The 21361-nt window shown below is 46.2% G+C and overlaps 1 protein-coding gene across 1 annotated transcript in view; it reads left to right on the top strand.

The window, feature by feature from the left end:
* The window catches only part of CACNG4 (calcium voltage-gated channel auxiliary subunit gamma 4), a 39774-nt gene that overhangs the window by 16392 nt on the left and 2021 nt on the right, over positions 1-21361 (top strand). Inside the window, exons 2-3 of the mRNA XM_079323335.1 lie at positions 15590-15673; positions 20910-21050. Of these exons, the coding sequence (XP_079179461.1) occupies positions 15590-15673; positions 20910-21050 (225 nt within the window). The remainder of the gene's footprint in view (positions 1-15589; positions 15674-20909; positions 21051-21361) is intronic.

Genomic DNA, 21361 nt, shown 5'->3' with positions numbered 1-21361 from the left:
AATAAAAGAAGAAATAAAACTAATTTAAAACCCCACTGTGGCAGTGGAATAAATTCATACATTTATAATTTCAGAGGTTCCCATCACTCCTGCCTCTTTTCCTGCAAGGTTTAAATGATTACATATTTTTTTGTGTGTTATGTTTACTCTCCTAAGAATAGAACACACTTTACAGAAGCTCATATGGATGAAAAAGCATTTTCCTTTTGCACTGTTGCTCACAGTTAACAGACACAAACATACACTTTAAGCTTTCCAAAACCCTGGCTCATACCATCAAATAAATGAATGAAATATGCAGAAATTTAAGTCTTTAAAAATTGAATGTTTATTACTTGAACTTTTGTGTTAAGAAATATGGATCTCGGTGATGGGTGCAAGAATTTATCTAGTCCAGTAAAAGGGGCAAATTCTTCACAACACTTGCACCTGCCTCTGCTTCTGCCAGAACTAGAATTGGAGATATTTGATTGAAAAAAGATCCTTAAAGTGAAGAAATGCAGGATGAGGTTCTAAGCTTACCACAACAGCTGGAAAGAACCTTGTAAGATTAAATTCAGCATCTGCTTCTGTGGATGTCTCAGGTTTTAAGTTTCTGAGGCAGAGGGTAATTTTTAAACAGAATTTTAACTTGCACATACATGAATTATTTCTAGTGACTGGCTCAAAAATAGCGATTGGAGCCTGTGCAATGTGTTCACACAGGCTGGAGAGTGGCCAGGCAGCCTGGCCAGGTGGGGACACAAAACTGCACACACCTGGACCATGTGCCCCACCTGGGGTCTGGCACTGTGGCTGGGGACAGGCTCTGAGTGTCCCTTGTCCCTTCCTGGGCGTGGAACAGCCAGAATTTGGGGTGCAGGCATTTGCTGAGGTCTGAGCTGTGGTTTGGAGTCACTGGAGGCCAAGGCAAAGTGCTGTCCCCTGGGAGCAGGGCTCTTCAGGCTGTGTGACTCAGAGGTGCAGCTGTCACAGCCTCTGTGGCTCCTCCTGGGATGGGAATGGCTCAGACACTGTGCTGGGATTGGGCTTCAGTCACCATCCAAGCCATGGTGCTGAGTTCCATAGGGAGAAAGGACTTTGTGCTCCTCTGAGAAGAAGGAGGTTGTGGTGTGGGAAAAGCAGCTCCCAGCTTCTCACTTGTGGGAACACTGTTAGGAAAAAAAAAACCAAAAATCTCCAAGAAAAACCACATTAAAGCACAAGAGGATGGCATTGTCCCTGCTGGAGCCCCCCAGAAGTCCATGAAGGAGCCCCTGGTGTATCCAGCATTTGCAGGCCAGCAGGACATGTGAGGTGGGATTGTGGGGAGCTGCTGCAGAAATCTCTGATGTCTCCTGAGGGCACAGCTCTCCTGCTCCAGAGCCTGCAGCTCTGCAGAGGAGTTTAGGTGATGCTGTGCTTAAAAAGACAAAGCTCAGCCCACAGCCCTGCACCTTGGACAGCAAATGATGCTGAAGAGCAGAGCTCAGGAGCTGGACCCTCATGGTGACCAAGCTGACACCAGACCTTCCCTTCAGAAACCACAGAGCTGCTGTTTGTGGCTGTGCTCATCCTCATCATCACATCCCTGAGCCCTGGCTGGAGTCAGCAGTGCAGGAGTGCACAGCCCATCCCTCCACAGCTCCACCAGAGCTCAGTGATGCAGCAGATCCTCTCTCTCCTGCAGGTATTTGCTGCCCATAACCCGGTGATTCCAGTCTGTGGAGCAGAAGTAATCCACAGTCACTGGGCAAACTTTGTCCAGAGCTTATTGGGAGAGAAAGCCCTGCTGCATCCTGCTGGAGCTGGGTGATGTTTCAACATGACTGAGTATTTTTAGAGCCATCCTATAGTGCAGGATTTTTAACTTCCATTTCACAGCCCTTGAAGCCTGGCAAACTTTCATTAACATTTGATGCCTTGAAGTCATGCAAGGTCTGGGGGGAAAGGGAGGGGAAGGAGGGAAAAGAGATACACCTTTTTGGAGCTAAGTTGCTGGGAAGCTTAGAAAAAGCCTCCACTTTTGTACCAGGTGGTTTTAAAGGACACAAACCATGCAGAAAACAAAGCTAGAATTCCAAACCATGGCTGGGTAGAAGAGTCTTAATTAAAATGTGAAACACCTGGGGTGGTTGAACCCCACCACTCTTCAAGGATCATGCCTCAATTCTTTGCCCATTATTAGGCAACTTTGCTCATACAGGGCTGTTTGACCCATAAATCCCCAAATTATTTATAAGCCATCAGGCATCCATCCTGGAGCAGAGAGCATGAGCCATGGAGAAGTCAAAGGATTTGCTCCCAGCTCCCACTGCCCTCACTGCCATTTCTGCACAAAGTAAGGCTTTTTTTGCCCAAAGTTATAACCAATGAAAACAGTGCTTCCCTGGCTACAAGGCAGACTTTCAACTGGAAAATAAGTTAACAGAAACTCTATTTTTCCCCCCTCTAAATGTACACACACACACACAGAGCATCTCTTTGCACACACAACTGAGATTTTTCATGGGCTGGGGGAGTAGGAAGAAGAGACGTATTTTTGTCTCCTTGGCAAAAATATATTGGCAGCATATCAGTGAGTTGTAAAGATTGAGTAAGCACCAGAGCATGGCCCTGCTGAGCAGGTTTTGGAAAGCTGCCCCTTGGCTGCCTCTGCCCCTTGCCAGGACCATGGCAGGGATGCTGCCCTGGGGGACTCAGCCCCAAACAGCCCACCCAGCTCCTGAGGGGGAAGAGGAGGCTGCAGGAGCTGGAAATGAGGAGCTGTCAGCTCTGCATGGCAGCAGGGAGGTGTCTGAAGGGGAGAGGAGCTGTAAATCTCCCCCTGGGCATGGCAGGGTTCCCAGGGCTCAGAGATGCTGCCTGGCTCCTGATGGGGACCTGGCAGGAGGTGTCACCAAAGGGGTGACAGACTGGTCCTGCCCTGCTTTCAGAGCTCAGGGGGAAATCAGGTCCCCAGGATTTTGTTATCCAAGGGCAAAGAGGAGCATGAAGGGCTGAGGGAAAAGGAGTCAGTGGCAAAACAGCCACTGCAGCCAGGCACAGGGGACCTGCCCTTTATCCAGTCTTCCCAGCACAAGGAAAATGTTTTGGTTTTCTCCTCCCAGCTGTGAACATCCCCAGCTGCTTCCCTGCCATCCCAGGTCAGCAGAAGGCAATGAGCATTTCTGGTTACAATGGCAGATGTGCCTGATGATGTTAAGGGCTGGGACTCTCACTTATATTATTTAAAAGCAAATTCTGGGATTCTAAATTGGATTGTTCAAGGCTCCCACTACCACTGTCCTTCCCCAGTGCAGGTAGAGACATTTCATAGTAAAACACAATCCTGAAATACTGAAAGTAAACTCAGAAATCTCGACAATAAAATATTTATGAGCCTGTGCTTTGGTGCATTGTAATTTTGCATGATATGTTTTGCTTTTCAAGACTGACTAGATTAAGGCTCTTCTGATTCATTAAACACATTTTCCCAAATGCTGTTTCTACAAATATTGTTGGGTCATTGTGTTTAGTTGCATTTATTAGCTGGTGTAACAAGGAACGTACGTCTCCCATAAACCTGAGAGGAACCCACTTAAATGTGTTGCTCTGAATCTCAGCAGAGAAGAAAACAGTTCTCATGAATAATTAAAGCTTAAAGAGGTCATGCTGGTTTTGCAGCCTCATTTTTATTTGTCACTGCTTAGTTTGCATTAGGAAATAGGAAGTTTCAGGTGCAGAAGCCAAATGCAATCTCTTTTGCATGTGTTCATTTAAACAGATCTATTCAGTAGCCATCTCCATTTTTATGTATTAGGTCATTTGTTAGCTGGAATAATTTAAATCAGTCCTGGGAATTAGAAAGTTTAAAGCTTTTAATTTTCTTCAGGCAGTGGCTGTGCATCCCTTTGCCTTCTGGCAGGAAGGAGCACCAGCTCCTTAGACAGGGCTGGGGTGAAGGCAGACATGGGATGCAGGCAGGGCTGGGATGCAGAAACACTGGGATTCAGGCAGGGCTGGGATTCAAACAGGACATTCTGCCCCAAAATGCTCCTTTGCTCTTTTTCTGCTCCTTTTTTTCACATTGCTCTCAGCCTTCCTCCATAAAGTTTCAGCACCTTTCAGGTTGCACTGCTGGGAATCAGGAATAACCAAGTCAGTAGTAACTCTAATTCAACTTAAAATCCTACATGCTGTCTTTATATTCCCATCCAGGATTTAACAATGGTGAAATACTTTTATTCTTTTTGTTTTTTCCCACTGGAAGCTGCTCAGTCTCTCCAGAAGCTCTGCTGTTTGTTCCCAAGGTTAGACATCAGCTCCACAGCACACACATCACTGATCTCTCTGGTGGAGTGTCTTTCACACTGATACACCATGCAGATGATACTGAGACCTTTGCCTTGCATTTCCCAAATCCAGCCATCAGGAGGGCTTGGCAGTTCCACCCCTTTCTCCCAACCTTTAGATTCCCTGTTGTCATCTGCCTTGTTTCTGTCCCACATCACTGATTGTGCATGATCAGTCTCTAGGGGCTTTGCTTCTATCTATAACCCAACAAGCTGGCAGGGAGAGCAGGAAGATCATTTGTGTGCTCCAAAACGAATGGAGACCCAACTCAAGGTCACTGCATTCCAAAGACAGACACATTACAAGCTTTCCTTTCAACTGAGATGATTTATGGACTGTTATTTCCCTATTGCTTCTTCAATGTCCAACTATTTTTCTGAATGTCATCATCTTATGATGAATCTCCATGGAATGAAGAGATGTGGAATCACTACAAGATTCCAGGAGCATCCAAGCATCCTGCATATTCCTAATCAATTCACTAGCAAGATCCTTATCACTCCTTTCCAGTGTAAACCTCCTGCTTTTTCATTAAAAAACTCCAACTTGGCAATGTATGAATGAGCCAAAAGAAAGTTTGAAAAGAAAGTTCAGCTCTAGATGTCAGGTTATAAACATTCCCTGCTATTGGAGCAGACAATAAATTATTTAATGCAAAGAGATAATTATTTAGTGCCTTGCAAGCTTCTGCTGCACCAAGAGATCTCACCATCAATAATCAAAACCATAAATTATCAATTGTCTACTATTGATTGCATCAATAATATGAATCATCACCTTATTAATAAACTATCAATAATTTGAACCATTAATAATATGAATATTTTTTTCAAGTGACTAGATCTGGGAGGTTTTTCCATCAGAGAAGAAGATACCAGGTGCACTCTGTGTGTGTTACCCCAAACATCACCAAGGATTTCCCAGATCCTCATTCTGGAGAGTTTCTTAAATTTTAGACTGCTATATGCCAGCTGCAAACCTTGCCTGGTGTGAAATGAAAATGGTTCAGAAAATGGGGAAAAAAATGATAGTTTAAGAAGGTCTAAAACTAGAAATTAGGAAGAGGAAATCAACAGCTGGAGGTCGTGCATGTGTGAAAGTTGAAGTGGCAGAAAATACAGGAAATTAAGCAGACACTGCACTGGGTGTGTTTCAGGTAGTTCAGGGAGCACCCCAGTGGTGAGCATGACAGTGACTCCAATTACAAACCCAGTAGAGGCTTTGAAGAGACATCAATGTCCATTTCCTTGAATTCACCCCCAGGAGATGCCAGGCCATGGGGCAGGATCTGTAGATGTGCTGTGATCCTCAAAGGTGAAGCCATCGAGCCCTAGTTGATCACCACATTAATGAGGGAGAACTGATGATTTACCCAAGGAAGGGAAACCATATGGATAAAAACCAAACTACTCCTTAAGGGAAACTTAATCCCAATTGTGCAGATGTGGGAAAAGGCATAGTTTGACATTGTGCAAATAAACATGATTTGTCATTTTACAGCACATGAACCTCACCAGGCAGAACAAGGGTCTGTTCTCAGAACTGCAGTTTGGCACTTCAGCCCTCCCACAGTGACTGATGCACTGCATGAGCAGCCTTTGTACCACTGAATCTATGTCAGGGTCAGGAGTACTGGGGGGAAAGAACAGATTTTGTTCCAAATCCTGGCCAGGTTCAGGCCAGTACTGTCCATTTCCCACACTGAGGTGCTGGAGCCGTGATGGTCACTGTGGGGCCATTCACAGTTGTGAAAAACAAGTAATTCTCTGACATATTGTGCCAAAAGCACTGCCAGTTACTAAAGTACCTCTTTAAATTAAGGTGTTTGGTGCCAGAATGTAAGTAAGAGCTGGAAACTCATTGGAGGGTGACTCTCAGTTCAGAGCTCTGATGGATGAAGGCTCTCACCTAAGAAGCCAACACAGCTCCTCAAGTGCTAGACTGATTTTAGCTAAGGTAGAAAAGCCAACTACAGAATTCTAATGGAGGTTTCCATCCAAGCTCCAAATTCACTTTAAAAGGACAAGGAGGATTATATCAGCCACGCAGAAACAGCCTCAGCAAAGTGGCAGCAGAGCAAAATATGGAAGTGAGTGGTGAGACAAACTCCTGGGCTCTGGGATAAAGGACTGTGGCAGGAGCTGCAGGACGAGACGAGGTGTGAAGGCAGAACACAGCAAGTGTGGGCTGTGGTGGTGCAGAGAAAAGCAGACACAGAGAAGTGAGTTAACAGCCCCACGACAAACTCAAGATGTTGACAGTTTCTTGAGACTGAGCCAGGCATGAGAACGCTCACCGTGGCAGGGCTCCTTTCTCTCTGACTTGAAAATATTCCTCAAAAAGCATCACCAGTGTTGCCCCACAACAACCACCACATTCCCAGGCTGAGGGACTGCCCCTATTTCCCTGTGCAGTTGATTTACAAAATGCAAACTGAGCATCAGGGCTGGAAGTTTGTCAGTTTTCTCCCTAGAAGGCACAGAGTCATTCCCTCAATAAGCTCTGTAAAAAGGAAAAGCAAAAGAGACTAAAACAGAACCCCCTGAAATTCCCCCATTTAGCAATCCAAGCAGCAGCATGAGAGGATGGGGCTGATAAGGAGAAAATTGCAAACTGTAGTAGGAAGACCCATCAGCAGGGCTTGTGGAATTACACAGCACGCTCCATTATCTGCTGCTTGGCCAAGGAAAGGCAGCTGGGAAGGGATAGGAGCACTGCTGAGTAACCTCAGTCGTGAATTCCATGGCCAAAATGCTGGTTTATGAGACAAATATTTGAAAAAAAAATGGAAACTGAGTAGCCTAAACCAACAGGAAACACAACTGTCCCCTCCTCTGCTGCTGCCCTGCATTTCCCTGGTACCATTGGTATTCACTGTGGTAGCACAAGGACACTTAGTACTTTTGGCAGCAGTTTTGTAATGACTGAAGAGAATTCAAAGGACAGCAGCCAGACACTGTGATGTGTTTTATTAGCTTCCAGATGTGCAGGTGAGGAGAATCTTTGGGAAATGAGTTTTGCTGCCACGAATTTTCTAACATCACTCAAGGTCTCAAAATCTTATAACGGAACAAAAGGCTGTCATACAATTGGAAAAGCATCTTTGGCAAAGCATCTTTTCTGAATCTGTTCATTGCTTACACAGAAATACAAATGCACAACATCTCTGATGATATTTGCCCAGCTGAAAACAGGAGGTCAGCTGCTGAGGCTGTGTGTTTTCTACATGAATTATAAGTGACTGAGCCTCTGTAGGCGTTTCCTGGGATATCTTCTGGTGTAGGTGATCCAGAATCTGGAGATGCTTTACCAGGCTGTATAAAATAGTGCTTGGTGCATGCTGGATTGCAGAACAACAAAATAACAAAGAGTGTTTTGCTCAGAAAGTAAAATTTTTCCTGTCAGAATTAGAAGTCACCCCCCCCAAGAGCAGAGGTGCTCCATCCCTGGAAGTGTTCAAGGCCAGGTTGGATGGGGTTTGGAGCAGCCTGGTTTAGTGGAAGGTGTTGGGATAAGATGAGCTTTAAGATCCCTCCCAACCCAAACCATTCTGCCATTCCATGAACAGAAAATGAACATGAAAAACAATCCAGTGGATTTTTTTACCCCTTAAGCAAAATACACCTTCTGCTATGGTGCCAACTTCTTTGGGAAATAGTGAACATCCCCTGGCATCTGCAGGAGATCAGCTGAGGCCACGGGAAGCTCAGGAGTGTTTGGAAAGGGGTGGTTGTGACATGAAGGTCAGGCTGCACAAGCAGGAACCTCTCCAGCTGCTATTTGCAGCTCTGGAATTGGCACTCAGAGCACTGGAGGTGGCTCCTCAGCCACGCCAAGCACGAGCTCCACTGCATCTGAGAGCTCTGTGAGAAAAGCAATGCAGGGAGCAGGACAGCACAGCCTCCCTTCTGTGGGGCTGTGGTGAAAGGAGGGGCTGTGAGCTTCCAACAGAGAGAGCTTTGTCCAGGAGCACCAGGAGAGACTGCAAGAGGGAATCAGATCAAGCACTGCCACAGAGCAGGCCAGCTGGGGAAAGCAGATCAGAACATTCCAAGCATTGGAGAGTGCTGGTGTAAGAGAATCTCTTCTGACAGAAAGTCTACCATAAATACAGGAGGGGGCATTTACTACACGAAGGTAAGAGAATAGAGTGAGCACATCAAATGACAAGACAAACCAAGACCTGTTCCTGGAGAAAACCTGCTCCTGCCAGACTGGAGAGGAATGGGGAGCACTAAATAAAGAGATCCCTGCCAGCCCCAGCTCCTCTGCAGTGCGTGGGCAGCAGCAGCTGCTCTGTGTCTCCTCCAGCTCCTCGCAGCCCTCCCGAGGTGCTGAGCACACCAGGAAGATGTTCTGCCTTCAAAAGCCTTCAAGAGGAGCAAAATGGAGCAGGCAGCAAGTCCTGAGTGGCTGCTCCTCACCTGGCACAGAGGGGACTGCCAGGGAGCTCTGAGCAGAGGAAGGTCTGTAGGCAGCAGAGGGGGAGGACTGGAGAAAGGGGAAATTCATGTCACAGCAGAAGATAAGAAAATAAGAGACTTGAGGAGGAGTTTTGCTTTGCCCACCAGACAATTGAAAATAGATCAAAAGAAGAACCCAAAGGGTTTGTTTGAGATGACAGCTCCTAAGGAAGAAAGTGGGGCAAATTTCATACATTTGAACATTTTAAAATAATTTTCTTCCTGCCCAGGAAGTAGATGGGAAGCAAACAAAAGGGAGTAGGCCAGATTCTGATATCACTGGGTGAGACAGATTTGAATCCACTACAGTGAAATCAGAATCTGACCCAAAAGCAGGCAGTTCCTCTCCCTGCAATGAGAAAAAAGTGAGTTCAGAGTTAGGGAATGTAACATAGAGAAAGAAGGAAAGGATTTCTAAAAGTGAAATAAAAGATTCTGTTTTTCACAGTCTCAAGACCTGTAGAGAAACATGGTTAGGGGTAAGGATGAATTACTTTTAAAGACTCAGCTGAGCTGAATTTGCTTTGGCCTGACCAAACACACACAGGCAGCTCGTCCTGCCCTTCTGGTTTATGGCACCAGGGTAGCCCACAGTTATGGGAATAAACTCCTACTCTTTTATGTCCTGACCATTTTCTGGACACAGCACTTACCCTGGCAAAAGCATAACAATAACCCCAGGTATGAGAAGTGCTGTTCATCAAATCCATCTCCAGGATGAAACAAAAATACTAACTGTCACATGGACAAATTTCCAGGACTGGCAGGACTCCGAGGGTGTCAGACAGAATCTGTCTCAAAAACAGCCTATGCTTTGAAGTTTCCAGCTCTCACAACACCAAACTTTTTCAAAGGCAGACACCCAATAAATGTGTATTTAACCTCCCAAGGCTTCTTCCTCTGCTGGCTCCATCCTCTGTGGTGATGAGGGAGGCTCACAGCAGCCTTGTGGAGTAGCAAATTCACAAGAGGTGTGTTTTGCACATGACCTGCATCAATAGTTCATGATTTCTTTTATAACAACAGCATTAAACATCTCAGGCAGAGGCTCATGGGATCTCTGCTCATTCGAGTAACTTAAGGACAGGTTTGTGAAACTCTCAGCAGCCAGCAGGAGACAAATAATCAAACCTGGGACAGTTTAATGCACAAAGTTCCAAGCCACAGGAAAATATCTTGTGCTGTTCCTTGTGGTCTGAGGGGAGAGGTGAGAACTAGAATAACCCCTGTTTGACCAGCAGCACCACAGAGCAGGTTTTGAAAGTAAAAGAAGGTGCACCCTGGACTGCTCTTCTCCAGGGTTGTTTTGTGACATGAGGAATGAGAAGAAAGCAAAGGCAGCAGCTGCGTGTGCTGTGGTGTCAGTCCAGTGAGACAGGGGAGCTGTACTGGTGGAAAATCAAACAAATGAACACAGTGCACAGATAGATATTTTTGTGGAGAAGAACATTTTTTGGCATGTCTGATCTCCTTTGCTCACTGTTGCTCAAATCACTCGGCAAAGGACTTCAGAACCTGTCAGCAGAGAAATCCTCCTAAGGAAAAGAATACACAAGTGTTCCTCCTCTCCCCTGGCAGAGTCCAGCACTGAGACACTTTCACCCACTATAAATAGAGGCTCTCCAGTGATGTCCAAGGGAAGTGTAAAGCCATGCCATTAAGGAAACCCAGCCCTGCACACTGTGCTGGGATGGACACTGTGTTCAGGCAACTCCTGTTTCAACAGCCCCACTCTGCCCATCACGCTTTTCTCGGGGTGCTAGCTGTCAGTCAGCCCTCTCTGTGCTGATACATTCAGAAAACTTGTCATTTAAACATTCAGATATTCATGTGTTGCAGTAAATCAGACTGACAGTCAGCTCTGGAACTGAGGCACAGTATTTAATCACAGAATAGATGCAACAAGCAGAACCATCGGTCCAAATTTCCCATGGTAGTTTACTAATTGCCTTATTTTTAATATACAGCCAGCTCCTTCAACTTGTATTCCCTGTTTCCTCAAGCACTTGCTGTCAAATGATCCTGAAATAATTTCATTCCATGTCCTCAATCCAACCCAGAAGTCCCAGATTTGGCAGAAAGCAATCAGCTGCTTGGTGGGGTTTTGGGGTGACTGTGGGTGTATTTACCTGCCTGCAGGTGACTGCTGAAGCCAAGTGACCACTTCTGCAGCTGCCATTACAGCATACATCCCACCAGTGCAACTCCTTTGGGAGAATCCCCTGCTTCACACTATTAATAGAGAGCATGTGTGTGCTCCAAGTGCCCTCAGCTGCTCGGGAGCTGCAGGAATGTGGCTGTGGGCAGGGGAGGGTTTGATCCAAGACACAGCAAATGTCTGGTGGGCCATGAGAAAACAAGAAAGGCTTCCCTAGCAGGTCCCAAACCCAGTGTTTTCTGCATAAAGGGGGGCTGGCAGCTGAAGGAGTGAATGGAGCAGAAGATGATGGAGAAGGAGGGAGCAGCTCAGCCCTCTCTCTCCAGTGGCTCCCTCTGCTATCAGGTGTCACCTCCCCTAAGCCCTGCTCAGCACAGCGAGACAGAAATTGCTATTGACACAAGATCCCCACAGCCAGGCCCCTCTGCTGCAGGGCTGCTCCACTCTGGAGTGGGGGAAACCTATTTTAAATGGCAGCAGAGCAGTAATGCTATGGCAAGATCTTGTTGTGCAGAGTTTTCAGGGTTAGGGAAGGGAGAAAACAAAAGTGCAGCTTTGTATTGGCAAATACTGTCAGACATTTGAGGACTCTGTTTTCTAGACCTGATTTGTGCAAACACTTCCAGGGCATCAGGGAATGTTGTCATTGGTAAACACTAAGCACAGGAAATTGCTGTTCTCAAAGGCATGGCTGATGGTATGGACAATAACAGGGTTGTGCAATGCATGGCCACCAAGTTAATAAGCATTTGCATCCTAAGCATTAACCTTCACTCTCAGTCATCAAAAAATAAAAACCTAGTGAACAATCTGCAGTGATAGAGGCAGTATTATTAAAGGCTTATTTGATAAAGAGCAAGGAGAAGACAGTATGTCATCAGAATTTGGGATCACTACTTTGATTTTCTGTTGAAATCTCTATGTATTTTGAGATCTCAAACCCCTAAACAAAGCTTAATCTCCACTTAGGCACTACAGTTGCCTCCCTTATCATGTTATCCAAGTACATCACACTCTAATTATAGTTGTCTGAACAACACTTAGTGAGATTGGGAAGTGCTAACCTTGCCAGAGAAACCCTTGAACACAGAGTAGAACCAAGTCAGAAATTCTTTTTAGTTCCTAAATGCCAGCTAAGTATGCTGCAACCAGTGGAAAAAATTTGTTCTTACACCATCAACAGCACTTCAGAAAATTTACCTCTTCATTATCATTAACATGGATCCTGAAGTCCTGGCTCAAAATTCTGAACAAAATCATTGCTATTATGAAGGGAAAAAATGCATTCTAATATTTGTATTTCTAAAAGCATAATTAAAAACATATCAGTAATCATTCAAAGAAAGGAGCAACACTTAGAGCATCTCAGTGGGATATTATATCTCACTCTCAAGAGGTATCCAGAAGTGCTTCTCAATATTTTAGTATCTGTTAGGCAGTGATTGCAGTTTATTTATCTCTCTCTAGTGGGTACAGCAGTAGGAGTTAAATATTCCATCTTCCTCTCCCAAGGATTTAAGGGACTGTGTCCCCAAACTCAAGCAAGGAAGAAAATCTCTGTCCCATACCCTTTCCTGGAGTGGGAAATGGTTTGTGTGCCTCAGTGAGTGTGGACCTGCTTCCAGGCAGCTGCTGGGAGCCTTTGAGAGGAGTTCAAGGAGCTCAGCCCTTGTGCAGATGTTTGCAGAATGGTTGTTAGTGAGTTTAATTGAGGCATTTCCTTTTCTGCCACCTCTGCCATTCCATGACTTTTATCCTTTTTACATTGCTTTACATGCCAGGGCATGGACATGGGTATTCCACCAAATTCCAACTTTGTTTTGTTTTTATTTTTCATGTACAAATACAACTCAGACTCTGCTGTTGTGCTTTTAGAGCTGAGCACTTCTCCAGCTAGTTTTAATTTTTGCCAAATCTGAGTTCCAAAGTCCATTCTTATGAAGAAGAGAGATATTGTTACTTTTCCTAGCAAGCCTTTATTACAGGTATTTTGTGGATTGAAAGAGGCCTCAATACCCTGTAGATCACCAGAGTTCTTGATCACAGCTTCAAGCCTCACTGAGAGTTTAATAAGCTGCTGCTGAATTACTTTGCACTTGTTAAGTTTATAGAAGAAAGTTATCTAGTCTGCTGCTGTTAATAGCTATCAAACATCACAAACATTAGAGGAGACCCTGAACCAACATCTCTGGCCTGAACTACATCCAAAATACTGAGGAGAATATTTTGGATTCCTTGGCTTTGATACAGGTACAAATTTTACAGTCATTTGCTATTTCTATCATAATGTAGCCAGATAAATTATGACCAGTTAATAAAGACCAATTCCAGTATTCCTAAAAACTGAAAATAAAAATGAACTCTCAACGTTATCCATATTTTTGGGGGGTGCAGAGGGGGTAATTATTCTGTTTTTTCCCTCTGCTACTCTTGCTACTGCTCTTTCATGTGAAAGGCTCTAATAGAAGAGCCAGGAAATGAGGATCTCAGTGCTGCCCTGCTGGTGCATCCCAGCCCTGCAGTGGAAGGAAAGGCTCCATGGCCTTTGTGGAAGTTCTGATGGGCCCATTTCACCCAGCAGTTCAGTGATGTGGAGCCATTTACAGAGCCCAAACCCCTCCATCAGCCCATCAGTGCTGCACCACACGAGGCTTTGAGAAGGTTTCATTCTTGCAGATTTCTGGTCTAAGAGAGCTGAGGTGTTTGCTGGGGCTGTTGCCATGTCCACACTCTGAACGTGCAGAAGGAGCCTTGGTGGGGGCACAGAGCTCTCTCCTGAATTCAGGCATCTCCCTCCTGCACCACAGCTCAGTGACCTGCAGTACCTCTGCTCTTATGTCAGATCTGGGTAAATTCAACCAATTACATTAATGTTTATTGGAGAATCATGGAATGGTTTGGGTACAAAGAGATCTTAAAGCTCACCCAGTTCCACCCACAACTTCTCTGAACACAACCCTCACAGGGAGAATTTAATCCTAATGTCCCCTCTAACCCTGCCTTCTGCCAGTGTGAGAAGGACACAGAATGCAACACCTACAGAGAAGTGTGTACAGACTGAGAGATGCCCCACCATACACCCACAAGCAGTCATAGGAAAGCCTATTTCTATGAGAAATTAGCATGGGAAAATTATTTAGATTTTTTTTTCTTTAATAAATAGAGAGGATAAAAATCACACTCTGAATATATTTCCTGTAAATTGCACACCTTAATGGAGAAATGCAATGAAATGACCATCTGGGCTCTGTAATGCTGGGGTTCATTCAGTTCCATTGTGTTAACTACCATGGAAATAAGCACTGGGATCTTTAAAATCTGAGTTTTGCACTGCCTTGCCCTGGAGCCACGAGGAGCAGCAGCCCCAGTGATGGGCAGCACAGGGATGCACAGCCTGACTGGCTCAGCAGCAGCAAGCCCAGCTGAAATTCTCTCCCCACCTGGCAGCCAGGACAGGTGTGCCACTTCCAGATGTGACAGGAGCCACTTACATCTTGTTCCCAGCCTTTGAAGTGCTGTGCAGAGAAAGCCTGAGCTGCTGCTGCAATTAGAGCTGATACATCATTTACTGGAAGAATTAAATGCGCTGTAGTGGCAAACCTGCGGTTGACACTCACAGGGTGCAATTTAAATCCTCTGGATTAGTAATTCTTTTGAGATCTTTGTAATCATTGGTAATAGGTAGTGAAATAAATCCACATTTATATCCTACAGACTGCAGCTGTGCTTCTGTTAAAGTAGTATTAACTGATGGGTTTTAAATCCCTCTGCCAGCTCGAGCTGTAAGCAGCGAGGCTCCTGTGCAGGGATAACTCAGCCTGGGTGATGTGCTCCCAAGCAGGAGAGCACTGGGTAATGAATAATGAAAGCACCAGGGCACAACCACAGCTCAGGGCTCACTCCTGCAGGAAGCTCTCTGGGGAGAGGCCCCCATGAGCTCCCTGTGCCACAGAGACCCAACTGCAGCTTGGACTATGGGTAGCTGTGACAGGAAAGAACACAAAATGCTCATGGGCAGCTTTACCTACATGGACAAAGTGCTGTGGTGTCTGGTTGAGTGAGGGGTTTGGTCTGGAGTTGTCCCTGCAGGGATCAGGAGTGCACACTGTGCCCTGACTTTACTGCACAGGCTCCCAGTTAGCTAAACAAATACACCATTAAAAGCTGAGCCAACCTGGAGTGGGACATCCAGGCTTAAATTGCAGCAGGAAGAGATTTATGGACTTGTTTTCACAGCCTAGAGAGTAATTGAAGAGGCCTCAGACAATACAGCTTTTACCAGCTCTGATAAGGGAAGGCTGCACTTCACTGGGATGAGATGGGAAGGGTGATGGGAGTAAGATTGGCACTGGGAGCCCCAGCCATGGAGCAGGGACCCAGCCTGACAGCCACTCTGGGAACAAAAAGAGGCTTTGCAAACTCAGTATGCTTGTAAGATAAGCACAGCCCTGATAAAGTGAAGCACTTAGAGATTAAAAAAACTCAAGAGAACGATATAAGTGGCTGAAGGAAAGAGCCCAGCAATCCTGGCTGTCCCTTCAGCTCAATCTGCCCAAAATTCATGACTTTGGAGATGGCTCCCTGACAGGTTAAAAAAAAACCCATTTACCTGGTTCTGTTCCTTATGGGTTCTGTTTGCTTTGTTTCCATTTAGGAATCTACAAAGGACATTGTTTCCGGATCAACCACTTCCCTGAGGACAACGACTACGACCACGACAGCTCAGAGTACCTTCTCCGTAAGTGAGCAGTGACACCCAACACACAGAAGGGCCCAGAGAGCCTCCCCTGGGCTTCTCTTCTGCAGGGAGCACCCCCAGTTTTACTCACTGCCAGACTGGCCCAAACTGGGCTGCACAGCCCAGTTGTGCCACATGTCCAGTCCATGCTGCAGCTGGCACAACAATCACCCTTGGGGACTCCACTCCGTGGAGTCATTGAATCATGGAATGGTTTGTGTTGGAAGGGACCTCAGATTCCATCTAGCTCCAAGCCTCTTGCCATGCAGTTTAAAGGATTTTCTCCAAGTTTTTCCTTCAGCCAGGAGAATGTTCACAATTTTGGTGCCTATTGTCTAAACGTCATACGACAAATTTTCAAATGCAAACTACAGCTATTGTGCCCAGATTGGTGAGGATATTTTACAGAGGGAGTATTTATAGGGTTACAAAATAGGTTTAAGGAGTGGGTTCCAGCCCATTAGGAAGCTTTATCAAATGCTGAAACCCAACCCTTTCTCAAGTGTCAGCCTTTGCAGCTGGTGAGCCACCTCTCCCTGCAGTGAAATTACTGCACTATAGGAGGGAAGCTGAAATTTCTGCAGCTACCAGCAAAATGCCAGCATGAACAAGGGCTTGGCTTCCCTGCCTGGCCACCCAGCCTCTGCTGCTCCATGCTGGCATGTAATTCCCCCCAGAAGAGATTTCACCCACCAACCTGGTGCTTGAAATAGGGGCAGTTGTTTCATCCCCTCCATGTGACCATTCTGAGCTGATGGCAAGTCTTGGAACCCAACCATGAGACCTGCAAAGCTGGAGTTAGATTCCCCTTCTCTAGAGGACTCCTTGCCTTGTTGTTCCTTCTGAACAAAAGAGCTGAGCAGCCAAGCTGAAAGCAGTGCCCTTTAGCAGGGAGAGGAACTGCAGCTCACAAGCTGTTGGGAAATCAGGGAGCAGAGAACAACACTGCTGGCAAGGCAGAGAACTCCTCAATTACAATATTAATTACCTGAAACACCACTTAGAGAACCCTCTGTCCTTCTGCTCACTTCTGGGCAACAACTTCTAGTTAGTAAGACATGAAGAAGGAAAAAAAAATTTCCAGAAAGTTTGCCTCACCAGAAAACCCAGATGTTCTTTTCTTTTTGCCCTTGTCGATTTAGATCAGTCATAGTACCGGGGTGACACGATTTCAGAGCTCAGGCAAAGGCAGAGCATGAGCACAGCTGCATTTATCTTTCATACAAAGCCTTGAAACTAATGTTAAATTGATGCAAAGTCAGCTTTAGGAAACAAACATCATTAGTAAAAGGAAAGAGGAATTAAGTAGCATCTTGATAAAAGCACATTATGCCTTCTTTATATAGAGAAAAGTGAGAACTGGGAAAAACAGTCTCCAGCTCTCTGTTAATATACAAGACTGGTAAATTGTTTCTAAGTGTGCTTGTGACGGGTGTTCCTAAAAGCTGTTTGCAAAAGTGACTAAGTACAGATCTTAAAAACAAGTTGGTTCAACCCTTTATGTCTTCTGCAAAATCAGTCTCCAGTGTCTCCCCCGCAGAGCAGAGTCTGCACAGACAAGGCTCCTTGGCTGTAACTTTCATAAGAAGAATTGCTGTTCCCATGCACAGAGTTGATTTAGTGATTACTGAAAGGTAACGTGTCTAAATCCATGAGAGATGAGCTCATACCTTTATGTAGTAGGGACCAAATCATTGTCTAAGACAGGAGAATTTTTGCATCCTGTTTCAAAGGGATGTGAGAGTGTCTGTCTTGTTTTTGCCCTCTGCAACACCTTTGCAGTCTGCTGGCTCCATGTCATTTTCCACTATTTCTGGCCATTTCTTGGCACAGTTTCTCAGAGGAACATGTTGGGACTAATATTTATTTTTCCTGCCTGGCTTAGGCAAAGGCACCCACACTCATGTATTTCGTGTTCCTGAAAGAGCAGCGTGGGGGGTCTCAGCCTCTTCCACAGTCCCCAGTTTAATTCAGACTTCAGAGAAATGCAAACAGTGTAGAGCAAGCAGGATCGAGCCCTGGTTCAAAACCCCACGGAAATCAGTGACAAAAGTCACTGATTTTGAGAGACTTTGGTCGAGGGAGTGGGCAGAGGTTTGGATTTTGCCCTTTGGTGTTCAAGCTGCTCCCTGCAAAACCAAGCGAGCGACAGCGCGGTGACAAACTGAGACGTGCAGAGGGGCTCAGACAAGACCCTTCCTATTGAACCTTCCCCGTGGCAACACACGTCCATCTGTGCGTCTAAAAAATCCCTTTCCCATGCCTGAGCAGGGCCCCAGCGAGCAGCAGATGTCTCAGTGCCAGCACGGAGGGCCCCGCGGTCCCCGGGCTGCCACCGCATCCCCGGGGCAAACGCGCCCCGGCTTCGCTCCTCTCCTGCTTTTCCCCCTCTCCTGCTTCCCTCTCTCCCGCATTCCTTTGGGCACACAGAGCCCGAGCTGTTCCCATCCAGCCTCGCACAAAGCACAGAGAGCAGATCCCCTCTCCCTTTGCAGGAGCGGATCTCATCCTCGCCGTGCGCTGGGGATGTCGGGGCTCCGCTGCTCTAAACAGAGGGACCCTGCTTCAGGGGCATCTCTCCTTTCATGCCCTTCCTCCCTGCGTGTTCTAGCATCCTCTTTTCACAGCCATTCCCTCGGCTCCTGGCTTTCTGGAGATTAAAAGCCCGAGCCGAGCAGGGTTTGCAGCCCCATGGGGAGGAGCAGCTCCGCGGCTCCACCGAAGGAGGTGTCACCGCACATAGCGGCGCACAGCAGGCGATGCGAACCGACAGGACGGTAAACAAGGGGGGGAGAGAAGCCAGGGAGAAAGCAAAAACCAGATTGCCTTAATGTTTTTTGATGTGCTGTCATTTTATTACCAGTATCAGGAGACATATGTAAATTCTACGTGGTACCTTATGAGCTTCCTTTGAAATTTCAGAGCTAAAAGTACACATTGCAAGAAAAAATATACTGTGGAATTTTTCAGGAAGAGAACATTGTGTGTTCTGCTTCTCTTCGCATTAATTACCTACTACAGAAAAATTATCTCTGGAGATTATTAGTACAAATAGAACAACCCACCCCCTATATTTGGTATGTCTGACAAGTTACTTCCAATGATATCACTGAAGCATTTTGGGAAAGCTCTTTAACTGAAATTATTATAAACAGCATGACCACAAAGTGCAGGAAACAATATCCAGAAAGGATGGGCCAGGGGAGATTTTAAGCCTTTAGCCAGGGCACAAACAGAGAGACAGAGATTTGGAGTGCCTTAAAGTCCAGCACAGAGAGTGACTTAGAATATTTTCCTAATAATTGACGGGAAAAACTGACCCAAAAGCCAAAGTGCTGTTAATTCATACCATACACGTGGGGTGCACGCAGGACAAGGGAACAGGCTCTCACGTCTCAACAGGCTTTGACCAGAGAGCGCACACCCACTCACATCAGCTGGGTTTGGCAGTTCCTGCGAGACGCTGTCTGAATAGCAATGCACCCGCCTGGACCGCGTTCAGATCCGGCTGGAAAATGCCCCATCTGTGAGGGACACGTGCAGTTTGGGGAGGGGTGGATGGACTTTTCTCGCTAGTGCAGATCGATAGAGGCACAGCTGCCCAGGCAGGAGCTGTGGGTTTGGGTTTTGCAGGGTTTGTGTCTGCGCCCTCCCCGCGGGGCTGTGCGGAGCCCCCAGCCCCCAGCACCACTGGGAGCTCCGCCACCAGTTACCAGGGGAATCGTCAGGATTCACTGAGTGGGGAACGCCAGGGCCGTGGACAGCAGGATGAGAAAGCACAGCTGGAACATCTGCCCGTTCCTGCCGGGGACGGGCTGCGCTCGCTGTGCGTGTCAGCCAGGAGGATCGCGGCGCTCACGGCCCGCAGCGGCCCAGATGATTTTTCTCCTCTGCACTCACTCAGCCCTGCGTGCCCGTGGGCTCCCAGCCTGCTGGGGGGTTCCCGTGCCCCTGGGACAGCAGCCTGGGACTCTCACTCGCCTCCGGATCCCCCAGCCTGGCAGCCCTGCCTCTGCCGGGGCTCCCCTCCTTCCCTCGCCTTTCCCCGGCTTCGGGGTGATCCCATTTTCCACAGCAGTGTTCAGCACCTTATCCACCCTTCTTCAAAAAATAAATCCTCTCTCTACAGCAATAAAACTCGGTTCCTCACTCTGCCTCTCAGGAACCCCTGCCAGCTTTTACCCCTTTGGTTTTACAATACAGACATCTCTCTTCTCATGCTTGTTTATTTTTTCTCAGCCCTTTTGTTCCCTCCCTGCCGCTTCCCTGTCGATTGCTGCTCTGTCTTGTTGTGACCCGACTTTGAAAGCTGGCTTGAAGTGGTGTTTTAATATTTTTGTGGGGGTTTTTATACGCTGATGAATGGACTGAAGCATTCAGAATTTTAAATGACTACTTTGCTGTCAGGAAACTAAACACAAACATCTAAGACACACTTGTTAAAATTCCTTCCTTAGAAATCTGAAAGGTTTCGATGTCCTTAATATCCAGCAAAAGAAAAAGGGGTTATTAACCGTGCTTGCTGGCAAACATGGATGCTGCTGACTTCAAGAGCTGTAATTTGCTCACCTTGTGTGTGCACCACGGAACAGATCCGTCTGCTCCAGCTGTCCCAAACCTTGTAGGGTTCATAGCCAGCTCATGAATTTTTCACTGCTGCTCCCTGCGTGATGCTGGGTCTTACTGTCACTTATCTCGTGCTTTGCCAGAAATATTCTGCACACTGTGGCATCAGAAAATGCCAGTAATGCTGGACTTCCCGGGAGAAAGCTCAAAGCATTGAAGCCACTCAGCTGAGAATCTGTGTCACACTGGCCACCTCATGGCTTCACCGTCCCAAAAACATGCCCAGAAATGCAGAATCAGTGGCAATTCTAGCAAAAAGAAATAAAAAAATATAATAAGTTAGATATTAGGAAGAATTTATCTGCTGAAAGGGTTATGAAGCACTGGAACAGATGTCCCTGAGGATATTCAAAAATTGTGTGGATGTGGCTGGCACTCAAGGACACGGTTTAGTGGTGAGCGTGGTGGAGGTGCTGGTTTCACTGCTGGATTTGATGACCTTAAAGGTCTTTTTCAACCTTAACAATTCTCTGGTTCTATTAAATCATTCTTCTTAACGATTTTAGGGGAAAAAAAACCAGGGGTTTTGAGACTCTAATCTCCACACTTGCACCCGAGGAGGCACCTGAAATGATTACTCTGTCTTCCCCTCCTACCTGTCTCCCTGCAGGCATCGTCCGTGCCTCCAGCGTGTTCCCCATCCTAAGCACAATTTTGCTGTTGCTGGGAGGACTCTGTGTTGGAGCAGGAAGGATTTACAACAGCAAAAACAACATTATTCTCAGCGCTGGGATTCTCTTTGTTGCAGCGGGTATGTTCTGTTTAAATTGAGTTCTTGAGAAGTGCTGCCTTTCTCAGCTGGAAAGGACTCTGGAAAAGCTTTCCCTGCACCCCTTTCCTGGGCTGTAACAGCACCACACCAGGCAAATTTCTCAAGACAAAATTATGCTCTTGAAGCCCCACAATAAGTATATTCTAGAAAAGCTTCTGGTTTTCCTGCAGAAAGAAGTGAAATTCAGTAACAAGCATGTTTTACACTATTTAAAATGTATTAAACATTAGATGAATCAAGCATCTCTTATACCTAAGGCTTTTTATTTTAAATATGAAGGCAGAAAACAT

This window comes from Erithacus rubecula (genome assembly GCF_903797595.1).
Source record: "Erithacus rubecula genome assembly, chromosome: 20".
Lineage (NCBI taxonomy): Eukaryota > Metazoa > Chordata > Aves > Passeriformes > Muscicapidae > Erithacus > Erithacus rubecula.
This window is presented reverse-complemented; position numbering and strand designations above follow the sequence as displayed.